General features: G+C 45.9%; 1 protein-coding gene across 1 annotated transcript in view; it reads right to left on the reverse strand.

Moving 5' to 3' along the window:
* Nucleotides 1–21,498, reverse strand: part of fat4 (FAT atypical cadherin 4) — a 101,333-nt gene that overhangs the window by 12,318 nt on the left and 67,517 nt on the right. The window contains exons 7-12 of the mRNA XM_068715310.1: nucleotides 14,551–14,731; nucleotides 11,653–11,903; nucleotides 7,000–11,349; nucleotides 5,347–5,451; nucleotides 4,640–4,947; nucleotides 194–279 (exon numbers count right to left, since the gene is read on the reverse strand). Coding sequence (XP_068571411.1) covers nucleotides 194–279; nucleotides 4,640–4,947; nucleotides 5,347–5,451; nucleotides 7,000–11,349; nucleotides 11,653–11,903; nucleotides 14,551–14,731 — 5,281 coding nt within the window. The remainder of the gene's footprint in view (nucleotides 1–193; nucleotides 280–4,639; nucleotides 4,948–5,346; nucleotides 5,452–6,999; nucleotides 11,350–11,652; nucleotides 11,904–14,550; nucleotides 14,732–21,498) is intronic.

The raw sequence follows: 21,498 nt of genomic DNA on the forward strand, positions 1-21,498 counted from the left end.
TCATGTTCCCACAAGGTGCAGAAAAACTTTTGGTTCTGTAATACTTTCCACTTTTTAGCCAAACACGGAAAATGTCATCATGCGTTGAGTTTTTCAAGCCTTGGACCTGAAACTGTCAACACTATTTTAATGTATACAGTTGGATCATAGAGACAGAACATCTGTGTACTTTAGGTTGAATGATTCGTCTTACCAGTCAGTGTGCACTGCCACATTGCTCACGGCACAGTAGCCTGGTTCCTGGTCATCACCACACAGGTCCACAGTCAGGGATGCAGCCTAAAATATTACAGAAACACACACACACACACACACACACACACACACACACACACACACACACACACACACACACACACACACACACACATGTTACGTGTGATTGTCTTAAAGTCACACGGCCTCAGTCAAGTATCGACCTTTTGACACAACATCTTTAAACAACAATTTCTGGTAGACTGTGGTTGACGTAGTTGAAGGTTGTAGTCACTCTGTTTACTTTCTTTATAATCAGTGCCATGTGTGAGTGAGTGTGTCACTTGTGCTGGTTCAATACAAACTGTTCTCTTCCAGATGTCGCTCAGATAACTTGAGTTTTACTTTATGTCTGTGGATGGAGCCAAATAAGGTCTTTGGAAAAGTAGACTTATGGTGGAGTTTCTCTTTCACAACTAACTAGCTAACTAGCCTAGCAGGGCTACTTTATAGCAATCTAGGTGAGGTAGTTAAAACGACAAATATGGATCAAAACAATTATACAGTGGGCGAAACCCCATTTTTTAAGTTTGGAGTCATGATAACCACATAACAGCTAACAGATTTATCTGATCTGAACAAATAGATTTTGTATAATAAAAAGTCAACATTTTTAAGGAATAATGTAACCCTAACCCTAATGTAACCCTAACCCTAACCCACATACATGCATGTTCATTAATTAAAGCAAAGAACAAGAAAAACATAGATAACAGTGCTGGTACATGGACTTTGTTAGCGTTGGACACCGCCCTGCTAGCTGCTAGTGCTAGCTTCATATTTTCCGTAAAGACAAGAGAGTGGTATTGATCTATTCCTTTAAAAAGTTCTCTATACAGAATTCAGAGCATATCTGTTGCCTCCACAGGGCTCTCAACATGGCGACGGCTGAGCCGGCAACTAGCAGCTAACGGTGCTGACAGCGCTAACGATGCACACAACGGCAACAGCGCTGACGAAACAGTGTTAACCGAGGGGGGAACCGGTTTGAGGTTTTATGAAAGCAAAGGAGGATTTGATATCAAAATATTCAAAGGGATCTTGTTTGCAACGTGATTTTTTTTGCCCAAATATAATTTGATTGTGTTCACATCTTTATCACTGGAACCCATGCAAGTGTGCCAGACGAAATCTCTTCCGCAGCATAACTTTCGCTCCAGGGTTCTGGTTCAACCCATTGAGGGTCACTTCAACCGCTACAGTTATTTCTCCCAGAGTATTTCGGCCGTGTTGTTAATGTAAGCTTTGTCCACCAAATGGCATGTAGGCCAATTATTTTTCATCAATTCATCACGCCGGTTGACGGGCGAGTGGCATGAAAAAAAGCCATACATTACAGTGAAACATTTCCTATTTTCCGTTAATGGTACTAAAGCTTTTGTCCAGATGTGGGTTATTCTCTCTCTCTCTCTCTCTCTCTCTCTCTCTCTCTCTCTCTGTCTCTCTCTCTCCCTCCCGGTGCTCTGAGAGGGAACGACCCAACCAGGAAGAAAAGAAATGGGCTGGTGAGGAAAATGTCCGGAAAAGTGTGTGAAAGTGTTGAAAAACCGGGGCACTCACGCTCCACCTCTCCTGGATCTTAAGTAAACACGGCCCACACTAGGCCCCGGATCTCAGACACAAATCACCCAGGAGAGCACGACCCCACCAGGCACACACACACACACACACACACACACACACACACACACACACACACACTCTCGCTCACAGCACGCTCGAGTTCGACACATAGACACGAACATAGACGTTAAACACACAACGGGGCGAGGAACAACAGGACTCGCTTGTCTCGAACACATTCGTGACTCTCTGAAGCGCCATAAAGAGATTCAGGACCACATGAATGTTTCATTAACGTCTTTGCCTGTGATCAAAGGCGCTACAGCCACGACTTGAACACACTGCTCTCACTGTCGAGGGCCTCACACTGCGGTGGAGAATATATGTATCTCAAGAAAACCCCCCTTGGAAATTAAAACCGAATGTAACACTAAAAGATTTTTTTTCGTGCTTGGCTATCATCGAAGGAAATGTGAAGGAAGCGCCTCTGGAGATCATTGTTTTTCCCGTGACTAACATAATGGAGGGAGCGCTGCTCTTTGTTGTGGTGCGGACACTGAACCGAGGTTTTTCGCTGGTTTCTAGGACAAATAATTCACCTAATCAAAGGCGTCATGATTAGCTGCTGGTGCTAATCAGCTACAGCGAGTCCTAATTTGCAAACCTCATTCATAGAAGACTTCTTTAAAAGCCTGATTTGAAGATAATATAGCTGAGCTCTCTGATTAGATGTTCTCAGCTGTGATTTACTGAGAATGTACTATTCTCCTACTCTGCGCTGTGGTACACAGCCATGCAGATAGTTTTGTTTTATATTTCCGCAGATTTTGAGACGCAGCATTGCAAAAATGACATCTCAGCTACCCGGATGTGAAGAAGAGTGAGAAAACACTGAATGTACCCATTGAATGACAACAACTGCACTGCTCTCACATGGAGGTTATAGCCGATAAGCGAGGCGCCTATACCCTCCGGTTCCCCCTCAGGAGAATACCGTTAGCTCTGTCAACACTTTTGCCACAGTTAGCACTGTGAGCTATGAGCTGTTGGCCCCATGTTGAGAGCCACTGACATTTTAAAAAGCCTTTAAACACTGCATAATCAATAAACGTCTCACTGACTCTTTTTACATGCACACTAATATTTTCCTGTTATTCTGAATATGACAATATTCTGAATTTGATGTGGCTCATGTAAACAGCATATTCCGTTTAGGAAAATCTGAATTAAGCCTTATAGCGGAAGGAGCAATTTCACGATTACGACCCGAGGGATGTGTTGACTCTTGCTTTAGAGCTCTGTGCGCCGTACACAAAACCACCAAACAACTACAGCCAACAGTTTGCAGAGATGCATGCCCAGAAGAAAAGCCTTGATTTCAGATTGGAAAGAGAAACACACTTTTAAACATTTTTGAAAGATGTCAACAGGGTTTTGGATATGCACAAATATCACAGCGCCTGAATGAATAAAAGAGGGATGTGATTCATTACCTCAGAGTCCACAGGGTTTCTTCCTCTCCTGGTGACTTTTAGCAACGTTTTAAACTAATGCTATCTACTTTCATTAAAAAAAAAGAGTTGGCCACACTGATATGTATATCACCAATGGATTAAATGAGTATGTATAACGTCTTTCAGCTCATTATTTTGGTTTTTAGGACCCACAGATATTTTCCCCCAATCAATGTTGGGCTTACAGCTTGTTGCAGTCCTCCCGAGTCCATGACCAACAAAGAATAAATCAATGAAGGCGGGTTCAAACGGCACAACTGAAACCTCTGCTAATGTCATGCATATCAGCAAACACATTTCTTATTAGACACATAGGCAAACTGCTCTTTTGTTCTGACCCTAACACGAGCTCCTGTTGTGAAACTCACTGTGCCGAGACAAACTGTCAAACCAGTTTGACAATTAAACGGTTTCGGACGACGACGACGTATAATTACGACTGTAACGGAATCTGTGAACTCTCTGCTCCCTCTGATTACTTGGAGCCTTCGAGATGAAGCAGTGCGCGACCGTATCCGTGGTTTCTGCCTGCGTTCAGAATCCAGCAGGCAGAAGGAGACGGACCTCGAGGCTGACCACCGAAATGACCCACAGCACCTTCTGCAAACACAGTGTGCGGGTTCCCTTTATATCGCTGTCTCATTCTTCGAGAGCCGTTACTCTGCATAACACTCGCTGGGCACAAGATGCGGACAGAATCGCAGGTCTCGACGTGTGCTGTATTCCTTTCCATCCCGTCACTCTGCACCGTCTCAAAACTGACAATTTAACGATTTTACCAGCTTCCTATGAAACTCTCGGCGCACGGTGGGAAATGACAGATTTGAAGTCCAGCAGGAGAGCTACATTATAGAAGCTTTGACAGGGCCTGGTCGGGGGTTTTTTCCAACTCTTTCCTTGCCACTGCATTGCTGGCAGGGAGAAGCCTTCTTATTCAGAGCACAGGAGACAGAGTTTCAACCTTCAGAGCCATTTTGGATCCCCGTATTGTAAATCACAACGAGCAATAAAGTATAATTACAAACCGTGAAAACCATAAGCTGAGCTACCCGTGGTTTTCGAGGGAGTTAATTCTCATCTGATGGTGCAAAAAAAGAATATAAGGCCACATTTGGATGCAGGTTCCAGCTATAAAAGCCCAAGACATAAACACTATTGATAATGCAGCACACGTTGTAAGACCATACCATGAATGTTTTTGCTGGTAAACCCATAAGAACTATTAAACCACTACATTTTTCATGAATGCATGATGAAAAACGTTTAACACGCGAGATCATTTCTACGATTTAAATAGCCGTGCTTACCATCCCAGCTCTCCTGGCGATGACTGTGTGGAACTGCCCATCTGAAACTTTTATCATGGTCATCAATTTATAAGTTCCACTTCCCAAGTTGAAGGAGAAGCGCATCCGTCCCTCGAAGACCTCCAGAGCCAGGAACTCCGCCTTGTCTCCGGTCTGGTTGTCGTGGTTGTACATGAGCAGCGCGTTGCTCTTCAGGGTAGCAAACTTGATATAGATGTAGTTATTGTTGGGATCCAGAGACGGAAACTCCATGTAGGAGAGCTCCTCAAAGCCATAGCTGTTAAGTTCACAGTGTTTGCCGAAAACCCCTGAGGACAGTAACAAACCAAAAGAGGAATCAGAGAGGAAGCCAATGAATGATTCACGGTGCTGCTGTGATAAAAATATCTACAGATAAAACAGAATCTTTATCGAGCGATATAACAAGTTCTGTATTTAGTAATAACAAAGCAGAGTTAAATGCTGTCAGGTCATAATCTTGGCTCCTTGAAAAGTTATTTTTGCCCAAATTGGAGGCCTTTTGATGATAGCAACAATTCAAATCATGACAAATGGAGAGACAAAATGAAATGTCAGTGTCCACATTTAAATCATGGGTTAATAATAATATCATAATTTTCTTTTGGGAGACTGCACGACTGAAACATCTTGTTTCCCACTTTACAGAGGCTCGCTTATACCCTGAAAAGTTTCCTACCATTACTTACCAAATGGACAATGACAGTAATATCCATCCACCCGATTCTGACAGGAGCCGCCATTAAAACAAGGGTTACACTCACAGTGATTGATGATGGAATCACACGTTTTGCCTGGGTTCACAGAACAACACAAATTAAAATGGATGAGGTGGCAGACAACACAGGAAAAACCCGAGGGGAACACAGTTCACTTCCCCCACAGGCCAAGTCATGCAGGCCTTTCATCACCTCACAGCTGAGAAATACACTGCAAAAAAAGAAAGAAATCTGGGCTCCAACAAATCATTTGAAGTTGTAGCGTGTTTAAAGAAATAGTTTTCGTTGAAACAACCATCAAATGTATAATCTGAAGATGTATTTTCATCTGTTTTAGTGCATTTTCTCTTATTCTAAAATGTTTCTTGACACAAGTGATGCTATTATGGAATAGAAATCACTTGTCCAAGATGACATCATTTGATCCAAAACATCTTGAACCTTTCATAGGAAAAAAATGAATGATCTCACTCAATTGGCAGAATTTTTCTCACTAAGAATAATTTGATTTTCAAACTCGCTGCAAGATCAAATAACGTTTGGACGAGGCTGTTTTTTTTTGTTTGCAGAAAGACAAACAGTTGCAATGTACATGCTAACATCATGATAAGGAATGTGACACTGATAATACAAAATAAGACAGTAAATGATCCAGGCATGGCACAAAACAAACAACAAAAAAACTGACAATGAACTTCTGCAAATATATTTTAGGTTGTAAATCCTGAGACAAGTTGCTTAATGGAGATTGATTCTGCTGCCAAACACCAGGCGGGGAAAACAGGAAATATAGAGTTCACTGTGAGGGCATGCAAACTACTGTAAGTCAATAGGTGCATTTCTTCATGAGGGTCATTTATCTTGATGAAATCTAAAAGATTTGTGGTCATTTTCTATCGTCATAATAAAAAGGGACAGTAATGACTTGACTTGAGGCAAATCGCCTGCCACGGCCCGCTTTGAAAATGTCTTTCAGATGCTGAAGTCAGCGGCTGGACAACATGCAGGATGGAAATGACTGTTCTAAGTAATTCCACTTAAAATCCACTCCCATTTTATCGAGGGTAATAACGCAGCGTATTCATTACATTTCCAAATGAAACGGCCTGATTGGATCTTTCATAAAGCCGCTCATTTGTCACACAACTCAAAACAGAGCCAAATGAAAAAAACTTGATTAAGAAATCCTTGTGTGTACAGTTGGATTAGAACTGTATCTGTGTGTGGTCATAGCTGCATGCACATGAAGGCACACAATGAAACGCGATACTGGTGAGCTGTGTATGGAGTCTACACTCAAGTCCCGACAGGGGTCAGCTTCGAATCATCCTTTTTATTAAAGCAAACATGGCAGGGTGATATGCATCACAGCTGATACCCCCCAACTAGTAATCCAAAAAACAAACTGTCTTTGGCAGCCATGCTTGTATGCTATGGCTACAACACCTCTTGGAAACATTCAGAAGCAAATATTTTCCTTGGACCCAAAGCCATATGTGCTTGAGTACATTATTGTGTGAGTGTGTGTCCCCACATGTCCCCCCCCCCCAAAAAAAAAAAAAAAAAGTCTAGCACGGTGACTGTGTGGTCGGACATAAAATGTGACTCCTTCGTGTGTAGTACCTGCAAAGCCGGATTTGCAGAGGCAGTTGAAGCCGCCGGGGAAGTTCTGGCACAGCGCCCCGTTCTTGCAGGGATTGGAAAGGCATTCGTTGACGTCCCTCTCACAGGCCATCCCGGTGAAACCTTCAGGGCAGGTGCAGGAGAAACCCCCCACCAGATTGTGGCAGGTGCCGCCATTGTGGCAGGGCGATGGCTGGCACTCGTTGATGTCTGTCTCGCACAGCGCTCCTGTGTATCCTGGCCTGCAGCTGCAGGCATAGGGCTGCAGGGGGTGGTTGGAAACAAGGATCACTGGGACACTTTCTTCTGTCTTCATATCGGGCCCGACACTGAGACGCCTCTTGCAGCTGCCTCCATTCTGGCACGGGTTGCGTGTGCATGGATCATGGTCCACCGCATCTATTTGCACCCCGCTCTGTCTATATAAAATGTCTTTGATACTCTGGAAGAATGTAGCCACACCACTGGGGTTGACATATTGTCCGTGGCCTCGTTTCACAGCTGCCATTAGGAAAGTCTGATTGTTGAGTTCAAATGCTCCATAAAGCAGCACCCCGGTGCCTAGTCCTGCTAGCTGAGAGTTGGCAATGCGTAGGAAGCTGAGGTAGTGGTTGGTGAGGAAACTTTTGACTCCTTGAGAGTGGAGTCGAATTAGTATGCTGTTGTCCACTGTGGCATTCGTGAAACCCATGAAGAGGACTCGGGCTGTATTGCTGACTGAGCCGTGGACGCCATCACTGCTGCGGATGGTTAGTTCAAAAGTTCCATCTGTTGAGCGGGCTTTAGAGTTGAGGCTGCACGTTCCAGTTGGGATGTTAAACAGGCCGGAGGATGGGGGAATAAGGGAGCAGTGGAATCTATCCTGAATGTCAGGGTCTTGGGGTTTGACATCTCCCAAAGAACCTCCAGGAAACATGTTCCCAAAGTAGTGGACAAAGATTTCCATGGACCTCGGCTCTGAGGGATTGTCGTTCTGATCGTTGATTTTGACGTGAATTGTTCCTGTGGAGGACATTTGAGGCACACCAGAGTCCTTGATCACAACAGAGAGGTAGAAGTCGCTAATCTGTTCCCTGTCGATCTCCCGACTGGTCGTCAACACTCCAGCTGGACTTAGGCTGAAGTAGCTGTTTGCAGAGCCAGAACCGAGAAGGCTGAATAGGAAAGGGCCTTGGTTTGGTGGTAGATCCGTATCAGACGCTGTTAGTGTTGTAACGGCAATGCCAGCTCTCTGATTCTCCATTACCTCGGCATAGGCGGTTGTCAATGTTGGACCGTTATCATTGATATCTTCCAGATTCACAATCAGGGTGGTGCTTCCAGTTGCAGGAGGTGTTCCAGTATCCACAGCAAGAACTGTAAGATTATACACAGGAGTGGTTTCTCTGTCAAGCTCTGCAGCCACGGACACTTGGCCAGTTTTTGGGTTGATGGTGAAAACATTTTTATCAAACTCAGGAGCAATGGAGTATGAAAATCGGCTCCAGCTCGGGACAGAGTCTGAGTCCTCAGCACTCACAAAGGTAACAAGACCACCAGGCGATAGGCCTTCACTAACCTGCACGTCATACAGTTCTTGGGTAAAAACAGGAGGGTCGTTGGCATCAAGAATTGTGATGTTCACAAACACCTCGTCAATATCTGCCCCCCGGATGCTTCCGGCGTTCTTTGCCAACACCTTCAGTGAAATCTTTTCCTCTTTCTCACGGTCTAGAGTACCTGTGACATAAATCTGGCCTGTTTTCCTGTTGATGCCAAAGCCCTTCTTTCTACTCTTCCCAAAAATGAGGTAGTAAACCACTCCATCATCTCCTTGGTCTCGATCACTGGCGAACACTTCCCCGACCACTGTGCCTTTTGGAGCAGCTTCAGATATTTCAAAGTAGTACTGTTTTGAGACAAAGCGGGGTACGTATTCATTGGCTCCCTTAAGCTGAATGTTGACATTGGCGAAGCTGCAGCGCTCCTCGTCTGGGACATTGAAGGCCTTCACTGTTAAATGGTAGACCTGCTTAGCCTCATAATCCAAGAAGCCCTGGGTGGTGATGGTGCCCGTGTTCGGGTCAATAACAAAGAGGTCACTGTCTGATGACTGTATCACATAAGCCATGACTGCGTTGGCTCCCGAATCGCGGTCCTTGGCGTTCATTTTGACCACAGTGGTGCCACTGGGAACATTCTCCTGCACGATGGGGAAGTACTCGTCGGGATCAAACACAGGAGGGTTGTCATTCACATCGGTCACATGTACTGTGACGGAGACATAGCTTGTTTTTGCGATCCAACCACCATCAGTGGCTGAAACTCGAAGATCATGTTGTTGCTTCTCTTCAAAGTCCACAGGGCGAGCTAGGGACAACACGCCCGTCTTACTATTAAGCGAAAACAGACCCTTGTCGTTGCCTGAAGTAATATTGTATGTGATAAGGCCATTCATTTCTTTGTCTTTGTCTCTGGCCGACAGAGTCCTTATTGCCGTTCCAACAACGAGGCTCTCAGGTACGGTAGCTGAGATTTGGCTTTGTGAGAACTCAGGCGTGTGGTGGTTTTCCTCCGTGACTGCAACTCGAACGGACGTTCGCGACGACAAAGGAGGATTTCCTCTGTCATTCGCTGTGATGTCAACGAGGAAATATTTATTCATATCAGATGTGAGGGAGGAGGCAACAGTAATCCAGCCACTTGTTTTATCTAGCTTGAATTTACTAGAGCTGTTTCCTCCTGTTATCAAGTACTCAACCTCAGAATTGAGGCCAAAGTCTTTTTTGTCGTGAGCTACAATTCTAATCAGCCTGGTGCCAACCTTGACACTTTTAGTGACGGGAGTAAAGTAGCTAGGCGAATCAAACTCAGGTGGATTATCATTGCTGTCTACAATGTTCACAATCACAGTCGTCTCACTCATCAGAGGCTTGACTGCCCGGTCTGAGGCTGTGACAATGAAACTGTGGCGGTTTATGTTAATGCTACTAGCACCCGTCGAGTTCTGATATTTCAACTGCTGCTTAACAAATATCTCTCCAGAGCTGGCGTTGATTCGGAAAAACTCTGACTGGGACCGAATGAAATAGAAGATTTTGCCGTTGAAACCCTCGTCAGGATCTGTGGCAGACACCTGTGTGACCAGGGAGCCCACCTCCGTGAGCTCAGGGTAGTCCAGATAGTATGAGGGACGACTAAATCTGGGGGCATTATCGTTAATATCCGTAATAAATATAGTGACATCTGTGCTTACTGTCCAGCCAGAGTCATGGGCAGACACTTTGACAATATAATGACCTGTGTCTTCTCTATTGAGTGGCCTGCTTATTGTTATGTCTCCTGTGTTTGGATTGATGTTGAATGGAAGGCTGGTGTCTGTGATTGAATATCGGCTAATGGCATTTGAACCAGCGTCCTCGTCTGTGGTGGTGACCCTGGTCACAGTGTAACCCACTGGGGCATTTTCAGCAACTGTAGCGCTGAAGATCTTGGAAAACCTTGGAGCGTTGTCGTTCACATCCAGTACGTTGATTAGCACTTTGACCGCTGTGTTTTTGGGTGGCAACCCACGGTCGGTGGCTTTGACTTTCAAAGTGTACTGAGCCACCTTCTCCCGGTCCAGAGGCCTGGTGGTTCGTATTTCACCAGTCGCTCTATTCATGCTGAAACTGTTCTCCTTGTTGCCATCAATGATGGCGTATTCAAGCTGTCCATTAGGCCCGTTGTCCAGATCGACAGCGGAGACCATCAGCACCCGCTGAGGCGAAAGATTCTCCAGTATTTCAGCGTGGAAGGGATCCTTATCGAACACTGGGTGATTGTCATTCACGTCCAGCACTGTTAGTTCCACTCTCTCATAAGAGGAATAAGGTGGAAAGCCCTGATCTCTGGCCTCAATCCAGAGAACATATTTCTGAACGTGCTCATAATCTAAGGGATGTCTGACAGACAACTCGCCCGATAGCTGGTCAATATGAAAGGCGTTATCCAGGTTGCCGCTGGCGATGTAATATGACAACGGGCCGCCCCTCATAGAGGACCCAGTCACCGTCGTGACGACGTGGTTGGTCGGCTGGCTCTCCGGGAACGTGAACGTGCGCTCCTTCAGTTTGATGACGGGGAAGTTTCCTCCAGTGACGAAGCGGACGGTCACGGTGGTCGTGTCCGTTTTGGGGTTAGCTCCGCCGTCTTTTACGCGAACCGTAAGGGTGACTTCTGAGCTTCCGGTTAGCTTCTCATTGGCGGTTATGGCACCTCTGACGGGGTCGATCTTGAACTTCTCAGAGTTGCGCCCTATAAGGGAGTAGTGCAGCTGGGCGTTGGAGCCTGAGTCCTCGTCGGTGACAGTAACAGCAAAGACCAGGGACCCTAAAGACACAAATGAGTTTTTATGACAATTTGTCTTTATTTTAAAGATGCTGACGATGCACACATCTGCATAAAATATGTACATGATAAGAGTTATTTCTTGTAAAAATAAAGCCTTATTTCAATATGTTATGTGTTCTTCTTCAATCAATTTGAGTATGCAAAATTTAGGACATATATCTATTGAACTGGATGCCATGTTTGAACAAAAGCAGAAGGCTCCTTTCTGATGACAGATTAACTGAACCTGGTGCAGGAGCACAGCAACAGTGAAACCAGGTGTCTTCAAAGGCATGTACTGACCTGCTGCAGTGGAGGCGGGTATATGGGTGACGTAGGGGTGGTGGTGGAATCGCGGAGGGTTGTCGTTGATGTCGGCCACCGTCACGGACACGGTGGCGGAGCTGGACAGGCCCTGGGGCTGTCCTCCATCTGTTGCCACAACCAGCAGCTGGTAATTGTTTCTGTCTTCTCGATCCAGCAGGGAGCTGGTGATAATCTGTCCTGTAGCCGGGTTGATGGAGAACTGGCCGTGTCCTCCGGTCAGACTGTAGCTGTGGGAAAGAAAAAGGAGGACGAGTTTCAGTGAAAGCTTTGTGAATTTGACGAGGCAAGATAACCGAAATCGATTCTGTCAGTAAAGTCATTTCTGATGAATATTCCGCCAAAATGCGGTGATTAGATGCAGTCATTTTCTTTTGATTGCTTTTACTTGTCTCTACCCGTCCGGAAAAATGCAAATACACTAAATCCCAACACTCAGGTCTAATGCAAAATCAATCTTCTCTGTCTTTGCAGATGGAAAGTTCAATTTGTATTAGTGAAAACCTTCCAAAAACTGCTCTAACTATAATCTGCTCATTGGTGAAAACGATAACAGACAATATACAACCTTATTTTTTACTGCACCTGCATATATTTATGTGTTTTTTTTGTGTTCCAAATAAGTTATTACGTAGTGAAAGGACAATAAAAAGTATGAAATTACACATAATCACTCTTTCAGTTTTTAAAAAACTCAAAATTACTTCTTTTCAGTGGCTATGGAGCTACTTCAGTTCCTGTATCATGTGCACATCTTTTGTTACACTGAGTAAATTGTGTTATTACAAGTGTTTCTAATACAAAAACTGACCGTCAGGTGTCACATAAGCCATTTTCCTAAAACATTTAAACAGTTTGAACATATCGTTTGTTGCACTGAGAGTGACTGAAGGCTCTTGCTCAGTACTGTCATGATGTGGTCTATAGAGGGCACTGTTTCTAGCTTCACAAAAGCACATTTAATAGCAAAATATGCCCAATAATGGCCACCACATTGTACTGGCTTGACATCAGTTCGGTTGGTTAACTGATTTAAGCATCCAGCTTCACATTGTATCGGATGCAGCCACTGTTTTCTGCTCCACTGCTCACAGAGAGCCACTGTGGTTCAGGCTGGAGAACTCAAATAAAAAATACATGACAAACAATACGAATAAAAGACCACATAACATGCAACTGCTCAGGACTGAGGGGCCACAGTCTTTGGCTTCCAAACTAATATCATGTTTCCCCAGCAGGACCCAGACGTAAATGTAAACTGACACATACATGTACACACCAGTGCATATTTTGAAAAGGCTCCTTGAAAAAGCAACGCCCTCCAGAGATGGGACGACAAATTACAGAACACTGTGTGAGAGCAGAGAGGATGCAAAGCTTATTTGGACACCATCAACAACATAAACTGTCCAAAGATCCGAAACACTGTCCAGAGACAAGTCCAGGTTTGGGACTTGTATTTAATGGGCTTCGAGAAGCAAACTAATAACCGAAAGTAACCAGTTCTGGTCTCCGTTAAGGGCCTCGAATCCCCTCGAACCCCCGATGTGCACAACTCATGCTGTCATAGACAATTAACATCCTCATTATCATGTTTTGGGAAACTGGAGCGCACTGCGGCACCCCCCCAATGTGCACCCAGTGGGGTTACGGAGGAGGGAGGACGGGTCGGACTTAAGTCAGTGTCCGGCTTGAGAGAGACCGGCCAGAAGCTCTTACACGCCCCCCCCCCCCCAATGGAGGGGTCCGCGAGTGTGAAAAAGCTGAGGTCCGGCTTGAGAATCGCGGCCCGAACAATGACTTTGAGTGTTGACAAAAACTCTGCTCTCTGCTTCTTAACTCCTGTCAACAATTGCAACATCGGCCTGGAATTTCACAAAGCTGGGTGATGAGGTAAAACGTTTCAGTGAAGGCGTGAGGAAAGCCAAAACCCAGTCCTACGGCCCTGAAAGGATATTTGCACACCAGGGAATCAAAGCAAAGTAAAGCAGACCTGATTACTCGCTGGAGTTACTGGAACTACACAGATCTCCTCTGGATAGCAAAAAGAAAATATTGTATTCCTGCGTTAATCTGTCAAATAAAGTCAAAATTAAAATAAATAATAATAAATAATAAATCCTTCCTTCAGAAGTCACTGGAAAAAAATAATCAAAACTATGAGGTCATTCCTGGTGCATGATTTTTCTTAATGAAATCTAAAGAGGAGCTTTAAAGCATGTTCAGGAAAAGACATAAAATCTCACATTCAGACTATTTTAAGATTGTATTTATTTGTGCAGATATTTTTGTTCGCAACCCCTTCGCACCTTGGATGACCAGAATAACTACCCCAGTCTGACCTATTCTTAGAAATAAATTGGATTGAAAGAGCTTTAGAGTGCGCCAGAGACCGAGGGGGGGGGGGGGGGGGGGGGGGGTCATGAACCACAATGTCCCAAGTTTGAATTCGGCCGGGAGCATTTGTTGCGTGTCGTCACACATTTCTGTCTCACCTATCTTATGAAAGCAAAACAAGAAAAGAAAGAGACAAAGAGATATTCTTTATCAGTGTAATGGAGACCGGTAGTGAACTGGTGTCTGCCGGTAAATTGAGAGAATCTTCGGTAGCGTAATATTAATAGTGCATGTTAAACTTACGTTCACGTTTAATTCTCTTGATTCGTTTGTATGAGATGTGATATTAAAATAAAGTTTATTATTATAGTAAGACACTTTTATTTGGGTCAAATGTTTTCAAAAGAATTAGAAGGAAAATCCTCCAAAGTGAAGGCATTTAGTTCTCAAAAAGAATACCACAGAAAAGTCTTTTCTAAAAGTGAAAATGAAAGCTCTGAACCTGAGGAACCAGAGAAGAAGCAGGAGGCCCGAGCGTACCTTATCACACCGTTGACGCCCACATCTGCGTCGGAGCTGTTGACCAGCAGCACATCGGCCCCCGTCGGGGCGTTCTCCATGACGGTGGTGTGGAAGGAGGAGGAGGTGAACACGGGGACGTTATCGTTCACGTCGTCCACCACAACCGTCACCGTCCCCGTTCCGCTTAGAGACGGAGAACCTGGAGGTGAGAGAAGAATAAGAATAAGAATTAAAAAACAACTTTCAGTGACAACAGCAGTTAGCTTTTCCTCCAGCGAGCACACTAAAAAGAAGTGAAGGAGAAACTGCCTCGCCGGCCAGGACAGAAGCAACTCATTACACTTTCCATTCACATGACAGACCTGAACACGGAGACAGAATTAGGAACTCCCTTTTTTTTTCGTGCCACAGCGAGCTGGTAAAGGGGGGGAAACAGTAACATGTGAGCGACATTAAGACTCCCATTTTTGACTTTAGACACACGGAGACTTATTGCACATGACTTGTCATCTGCAGCGAGGCTCACATTGAACCAATTCATTCCCCCGTGAGAGTTCAGCCACGGTATTCCTGCTGCGTTAATGCAGGCAAAATTTCTCTGGCCACCGGTTTGGGTTTCCATCGGTCAGACTGCCACATCAACGCAGCGCAGAGCACATCAAAAGGGCTCAATGTCTCTGAAACCAAAGCTTTCAGGCGTCCTTCCTGGGGTCTTGGACACTCATAGATTTCATTTCCACAGCGAGGTATCTATTTTAAGGTGCACTCCACTGAGCGAGTTAGTCTGTGGAATCTGAGTGAGGGAGAAGTGCTATTTTCAGCAAAAATCTAACCGGTTTTCTCCCTGAGCGGGTGACGAAACGGGGCTCGCTGGGCCCCCGGGGGAGGAATGGATTTAAATCAATAGCAGATGAAAATGAGCCGCAATGCAGAAGAAAAAAAAAAAGATTCAGACATCTGCCTTGCTTGAGCTGGCCTTTATAATCCACCCTTAAAAGGCACGCTGCACTGCCTGATATATATTCCAAGCATAAACACAAGTTCAGTCTGAAAGTCACAATGTGGGATTCGGGGACATCTTTAAACGGCATGGTGGTATTTTGAGCTCTTAATGATTTGCATGTATTTACATTGTTTATAAGGACCGGGAGCACCTGAGAATTGAGAAAAGCTGAGATCTGCGAGCGGCGTGAGGCTCTGTTCCCACCTCTAACTTGTAGTCGTTCCCTCCTGCGGCTCTCTTCAGGAATCCATGTGAACGTGTCAACTATAATACACCCAAATACAAACACCCAGGATCCCGAGCCCGTGTCCCCGGAGCCTGTGTTCTCAGCTGTTGAAAACATCAGATGCTTGAACTCGCGTACCGTAGGGGCCTGGATTAATAAGAGATAATAAAAAAACACTTGGACGGCGGCCACCAAAAAAAATTCTCTCCCAATGCGGAGCTGTGCAAAAATCTAAACACGAGGAATCTGAGGAAAAAAAAAACAGAGGGTGTTGAGGGGGCGGAGGGTCAGAAGAGAAAGCCTGAGGGACACTACGGATCTGTTGCTCAGACAGCGCGGATTATCTTCGAAATGGTATCAAATCAGGGAAACACGCTCACCAGATATGGTGCCAACTCTTCTCATTTGGAAGTCAGATGGATTGTCTTTCCCTCGGCAGACAATACATGAGTCTACGTCACCAAACTAAAAGGAACCTGAACATCACTGAGAACCTTTTTTGCTTTTAGACACATTGACACTCATTGTCCAGGCGTTAGATATTAGGGATTTTAACTAAAGCGATAACACTTTGTGTCAGACTTCTTGACAACTATTGGATGGATTGCCATTAACTTTGGTACAGATATTCATGGTCCCCAGCGGATGAATCCGTCTGACTTGATGGTCACTTGACAATTTTCAAAAACTCAGGGGTAGACGTATTTTGGTTGGTACCAAAAATAATTCTGAGGTAAACAGGTACAGAGAGCCACACTTTTTTTATATTGTGTCTTTTCAAAATAAATGTACAGTTTATGCTTGTTACATGCATCCAGTCTGTTTTCAAAATAAACTCCCCAACGTCAGTTCAATTTAGTTTTCAGGTTTACTTACTCTACTTAGGCTTGTGACATGACTGTGGTTTGGGTTAAAATAAGAACGCTTGTTACATAACTGGTGTTAGTAAAGTCCGGAAGTTACAAAACTAGGGTAAAATGACTCAACGTGGAGTTGGTTTCACACGGGACATGAACGGAGGTCGCCTGGGTGAAAGTCCTGCGTTTGCTTGACCCAACCGTCCTGCGCAGACTTTCCTCGCTATTCAATCTACGTCAGTGGCTCTTGCCATCTTGTAATGACTCAGGTGGGTTTACGTTGGAGTTGGGCTACATAGGGCTGCTCGTACAGATGCTACAGTGTATCTCAATGCACCGGTATAAGGCGCAGAGGGGCACCGACGGAGCTTCGGTACTTGACGCGTTGGGAGTGAGACGGGTCGGCAGGGTAGGACAAACGGTGTCCGAACCATCTGAAGAAGTGTCCTTGGGAAAGAAATGAAATTCCCCCCACAAGCTCTGCGGCTGCTGCTAAATCGCTGACACTGAACTGTGACCTCCCCGTGGGCAGAGAGGAGAAACAGAATTTCCTTAAGAGGATCAACAAGTTTGAACATTATTGTGGGGTTTGGAGACCACCGCGGCTTCTTTCGGGAGGGCAGGGGGGGGATTCCTCAACAAAATGAGATTTGAGATAGTTTACTGTAACATCACTTCGCTGCCTGGCTTTGTGATAATAAACAGACATTCGACCTTAAGCTTGACATGCATCCAGGTTTTCTGGTCAGAACAGAAGTGGCTGACGAGGGCTTTTAGAATAAACAGAGCTGGATTCCAGAAGCAAAATAAATGGCACAAACAGAGGTAACAGTAAACAAATGTTTCATCCCAAAGGAGGAACAGAAACCATAAGACACTAATCTTTCGTGACTCATTACCAAAATGAGTCATGTGCTCTGCAGCTCCAGCTGAGACTTTTTTTTTTGTTGAGAATCTTGTTTATAACCAAATATAGGCAATGTTACATTTCCAGGTGATTATGTATTTCCACCTTGACAAATATTTGCAATGAGGAGAACTCTGCTTATAAACAAATTACTCCAAAATCACCGGCGATTTATACAGGGGGACAAGACGACAACAAATTTGGTGTCGAATGCAAAAAAAATTAGCGGCGGCGGAAACACAATCCGAGCGGAAAATGTAAATTGTGGTATGAGAGTATGGCAGCATGCAGTCCATACTGCGTCCTCACGGGGCCGTTACGTAATCAAACGACCGCAACGTGTGGCTAAAGTGTCCCGAACAAAATGCAGTCAGCAGGATTACTCAGTCAGCCTCGTACTTGATTGCAGCTGTCTAATCCCGCCTGAGCCCGCGGCGTCACACGTTCAAGTGCGCAACCTGATTGGATTGACACGAGTCATCGTTCGGTGAGGTTGTCATGGGAACAGATTAGAGAAGCTCTGATCCTCTTAATTGGGATGCGATCCCAAGTCGGCAAGGTGTCCGTATCACCGGATCACAGCGGAGCTGCTGCTGCCGGGGCAAAGTGTGTTTGACAGTCGGCGGCTCACTAAGACTGTTGTTGATCAAAGATGTTCTGAGCGGGCTGATACTCCAGCTAAGTGGCTTTGTGTACAAACGCCATTAGCTCCCACCAAGAGACGGAGGGAATGAAGAACATATTTGGTTTTTTTTTGAGCATCAAGCCAGCTGCTATGTTTTTCTGAACTCAAACTGCCTTCAGTTGTGCAGTTTTCAAAAGCATTGTTTCCCCGACCAAGAGCGGAAGCAGGCCAAGCTACGAGGCTAGCCCAGTGTGTGTGTGTGTGTGTGTGTGGAGCACACTGCCCCCCTTCCAGGCGTTTCACTTTTGCACAGGATGTGATGTCACAACCTGTTTACTGCCTCCACCGCGTGACCTTTTGACCTGCATTGCGTCTGCCACCGAGCGCTACAGGGGCCTCCGAGGCACAGGACACTGTTCCCCGAGCTAATCCTCAGTAAGCAAGGAGCAAAGACACCCCCCCCCCCCCCCCCCCCCCCCCCCCCTCGGTGAAGCCTCAAACGCCACCTAAAGCCCCCCTGACGCTCCTCTGCGTGACTCTGAACCCGCGCTGACCCCCGCCGCCGTCGTCGACAGCCGTTGCTTCAAACGGGGCATTTTTCACGTCTTTTCTTGGTGTATCACTTCTCACAGCATCGTGCGCCTCCGTGCAGCCTCAGGACGTGCCTTCTTAGCCTCCTGGGGCTCACTCATATCGCATAACCCCTGGCAGCTGTCCCCCTCACCCCCCCCCCCCCCCCCCCCCCCTCACCCCTACCCCTCCACAAAACCTGCTTTCCAATGTGTAAATAGTTCAGATCTATCTTGTTACATCGCGTGGGCCGACAGATTTAGTCATCAAGGAACACTATATCCTGGCAGGTATGCAAATGTATGTAAATGACAGTTGTTTCAAATAGTTGAGGCGAGGGTGAGACATTCTTAAGATGCATACGGCGGCTGCTGCTGCTGCTGCTAAATTACGGGGTCCACATCGCAGCTGAGTCTGTTTCCGATTCTTACATTTTTTTCCTCCGTACCTGTAACAGTAGGAAAAACGGACTTTTTGTGATGTAAAAAACAATCTCCATGCCCTTCCTCCTTTTTTTTGGGGGGGGGGGGGGGGGGGGGAGTGACTCAACAGGAGAGGAATGCTCTGCAAGAGTGCTGAGACAATGCCAGCACCTCCTCCAAACAGTCTGTGCTGGAATCTGGGAAAAGCCGAGGGAAGAGTGTCAGGGTCAATGATGGAGACGGCTACAGTCGAGGCGGGCGTCACCTCGTGCGCCGTGGCTCAAACAGAGTGGGGGGGGGGGGGGGGATATGGCGAGGAAATATGCCTAAATTTGGCAGTGCGTAATCAGGCTCACTGCTATATGACAAATGACATCATTTTGCCATGGAAAGAGAGCTGGTGGAAACCTACCGGCAGCTGACATGCACTGTGGTTAGAAAAGTGTTTTTTTCCATTGGTCCAATCACGTCCCCAGACCCGTCCCCAGACCCGTCCACAGACCCGTCCCCAGACAGGAACGGAACCCGTTTCATCTGCCTGTTGTGTGACACTGACGTCATGAAACGAAGCCACGCGGCTCAACGGTCAACAAAAGATACAAACGACTGAGATTCAAAACCATACCCGGTGTCAGACAGCAGAGAACTGGTGTTTGCATTACCATCACGCTCAGAGACCTGTGATTTGTAGATGACCCGTTGGCCAAACAGATAAGGCAATCAATGCACTACCTCACCGCTGTCTGGAGCTTGTGCCATGAAGCATAATCTTATTTCAGGGGTTAATCTTTGGTTACTTAGGAAAGCAAACTGCCGCAACCCAACACTTCTCTCCCGGTGATTACGGCCTCACTTCATCTGTATTTACCGCGCCTTGAAGAGTTATCAACGCCATCGCTTGAAAAGCAAACTGTGTTGCTTTTACACGCGCAATTTGGCTCGCAAAAAAAAAAAAAAAGAAAAAGAAAGTTGTTTGGAAGCAAATGCCAGTCAGCGCTCACAGTCCAGACGAGTACGTGTGTGTGTGTGTGTACATTTGATCCAAATTCATCTTGGTTATTATTGCACACGAGGACATGGGGTTTGGAGCCAGAGAAGCATGCTCTCTCAATCAGTAAAGAAAATAGTGGACCTTGTGGTACCGCGGTTCCACGGGGTGGTTTTGCCCTAGATTGCCGCGCTGGAGTCACTGAGCTCTGAAGCGGCGTGGATACCACAAACGGATAAATCCGAGCTAAATCCCGTTGATAACCCCGTCTCCGAAGACTGAGGGGTATTCTCCATGGGAACACATCAGACTGATGGTATTCAGATAACTGTTTTTCTTTAAATCCTATGAGCAGCCGTTACAGTAGAGGGACGCTGGCGTCAGCGCGCCTCCTTTCCCACAAAGCAACTGAATCCGTCGGGACGCTCGAGCCACACGAGGATCCCCTCCCAGCTTTAATTGAATCTCGAAAAAAACACCATTACCATTTAATTAAACGCAGCACATTCCCTTCAGATCTGGAAAAAGGACACAGACGGGGCAGTGACAACCCAGAACCGAGCCCTCTGTTTGATATTTCACAAGAACTTAAAAGTGCTCGTCCAACCGGCGGCCCGGGAACGACATTCAATCCCCGCGTGCTAATATTTCATCGCTGAATCTGAGCGGTTTGTTTCGGGCGTGGATCTCGTTCGGAGAAATAAAAAAATAATATTGGAGAACCCAGAATAACCCCAAAGATAAATAACAAGCTTTCAGGACCCTGAGACTAAACGAGACCAGCTGACCATCTGTTGCCTCCTCTTCCATCTTACAGATCCACAGACGGTTTTCTCTGTAAGCCTCTCAACCCCGGAAAGTATTGTCTAGCATAAACATATGGCAGAGTCTAAGCACCTTATTAGTGTACATTACCACCGGACAAATCACATTAACCTCCAAGAAGGTGGCGTGGCCATACTCTCCCAACCGGAGGGGGTACAAATACACGTGTTAGTGACGATTAAGAGATCTGTTTTCTGACCGCTGCAGCTGCTATGGGGGCGCACACTGCTGCGGGAGCCTCGCGGGGGGGGGGGGGGGGGGTTGATTTGAAGGAACCAGCAGCACCCACCTCCTGGGAAAGGCTGCGGGTCGCCCTGAGTTGCTCAGGCTAAGCCGTGCTAAGAAGCGGGTTTGAGTGTCTCTGCTGGCACAAGAGATAATCTCTTCCTGCAGCATATGATTGACTGATGTTTTATCGAACTTCGACAAACAACGGCGGAGCTGGGATGTCCAAACAACCGGATTCATTCCAGTCCGGGACAGGTTGACTCAGGGAAGACGGATGAATGTGCAAATTTATGAGACAGCCCATCTGTAGCCTGA

This window comes from Cebidichthys violaceus, unplaced genomic scaffold (assembly GCF_023349555.1).
Source record: "Cebidichthys violaceus isolate CVI_PGR_0920_01 unplaced genomic scaffold, fCebVio1.0.p SCAF_2, whole genome shotgun sequence".
Taxonomy (NCBI): domain Eukaryota; kingdom Metazoa; phylum Chordata; class Actinopteri; order Perciformes; family Stichaeidae; genus Cebidichthys; species Cebidichthys violaceus.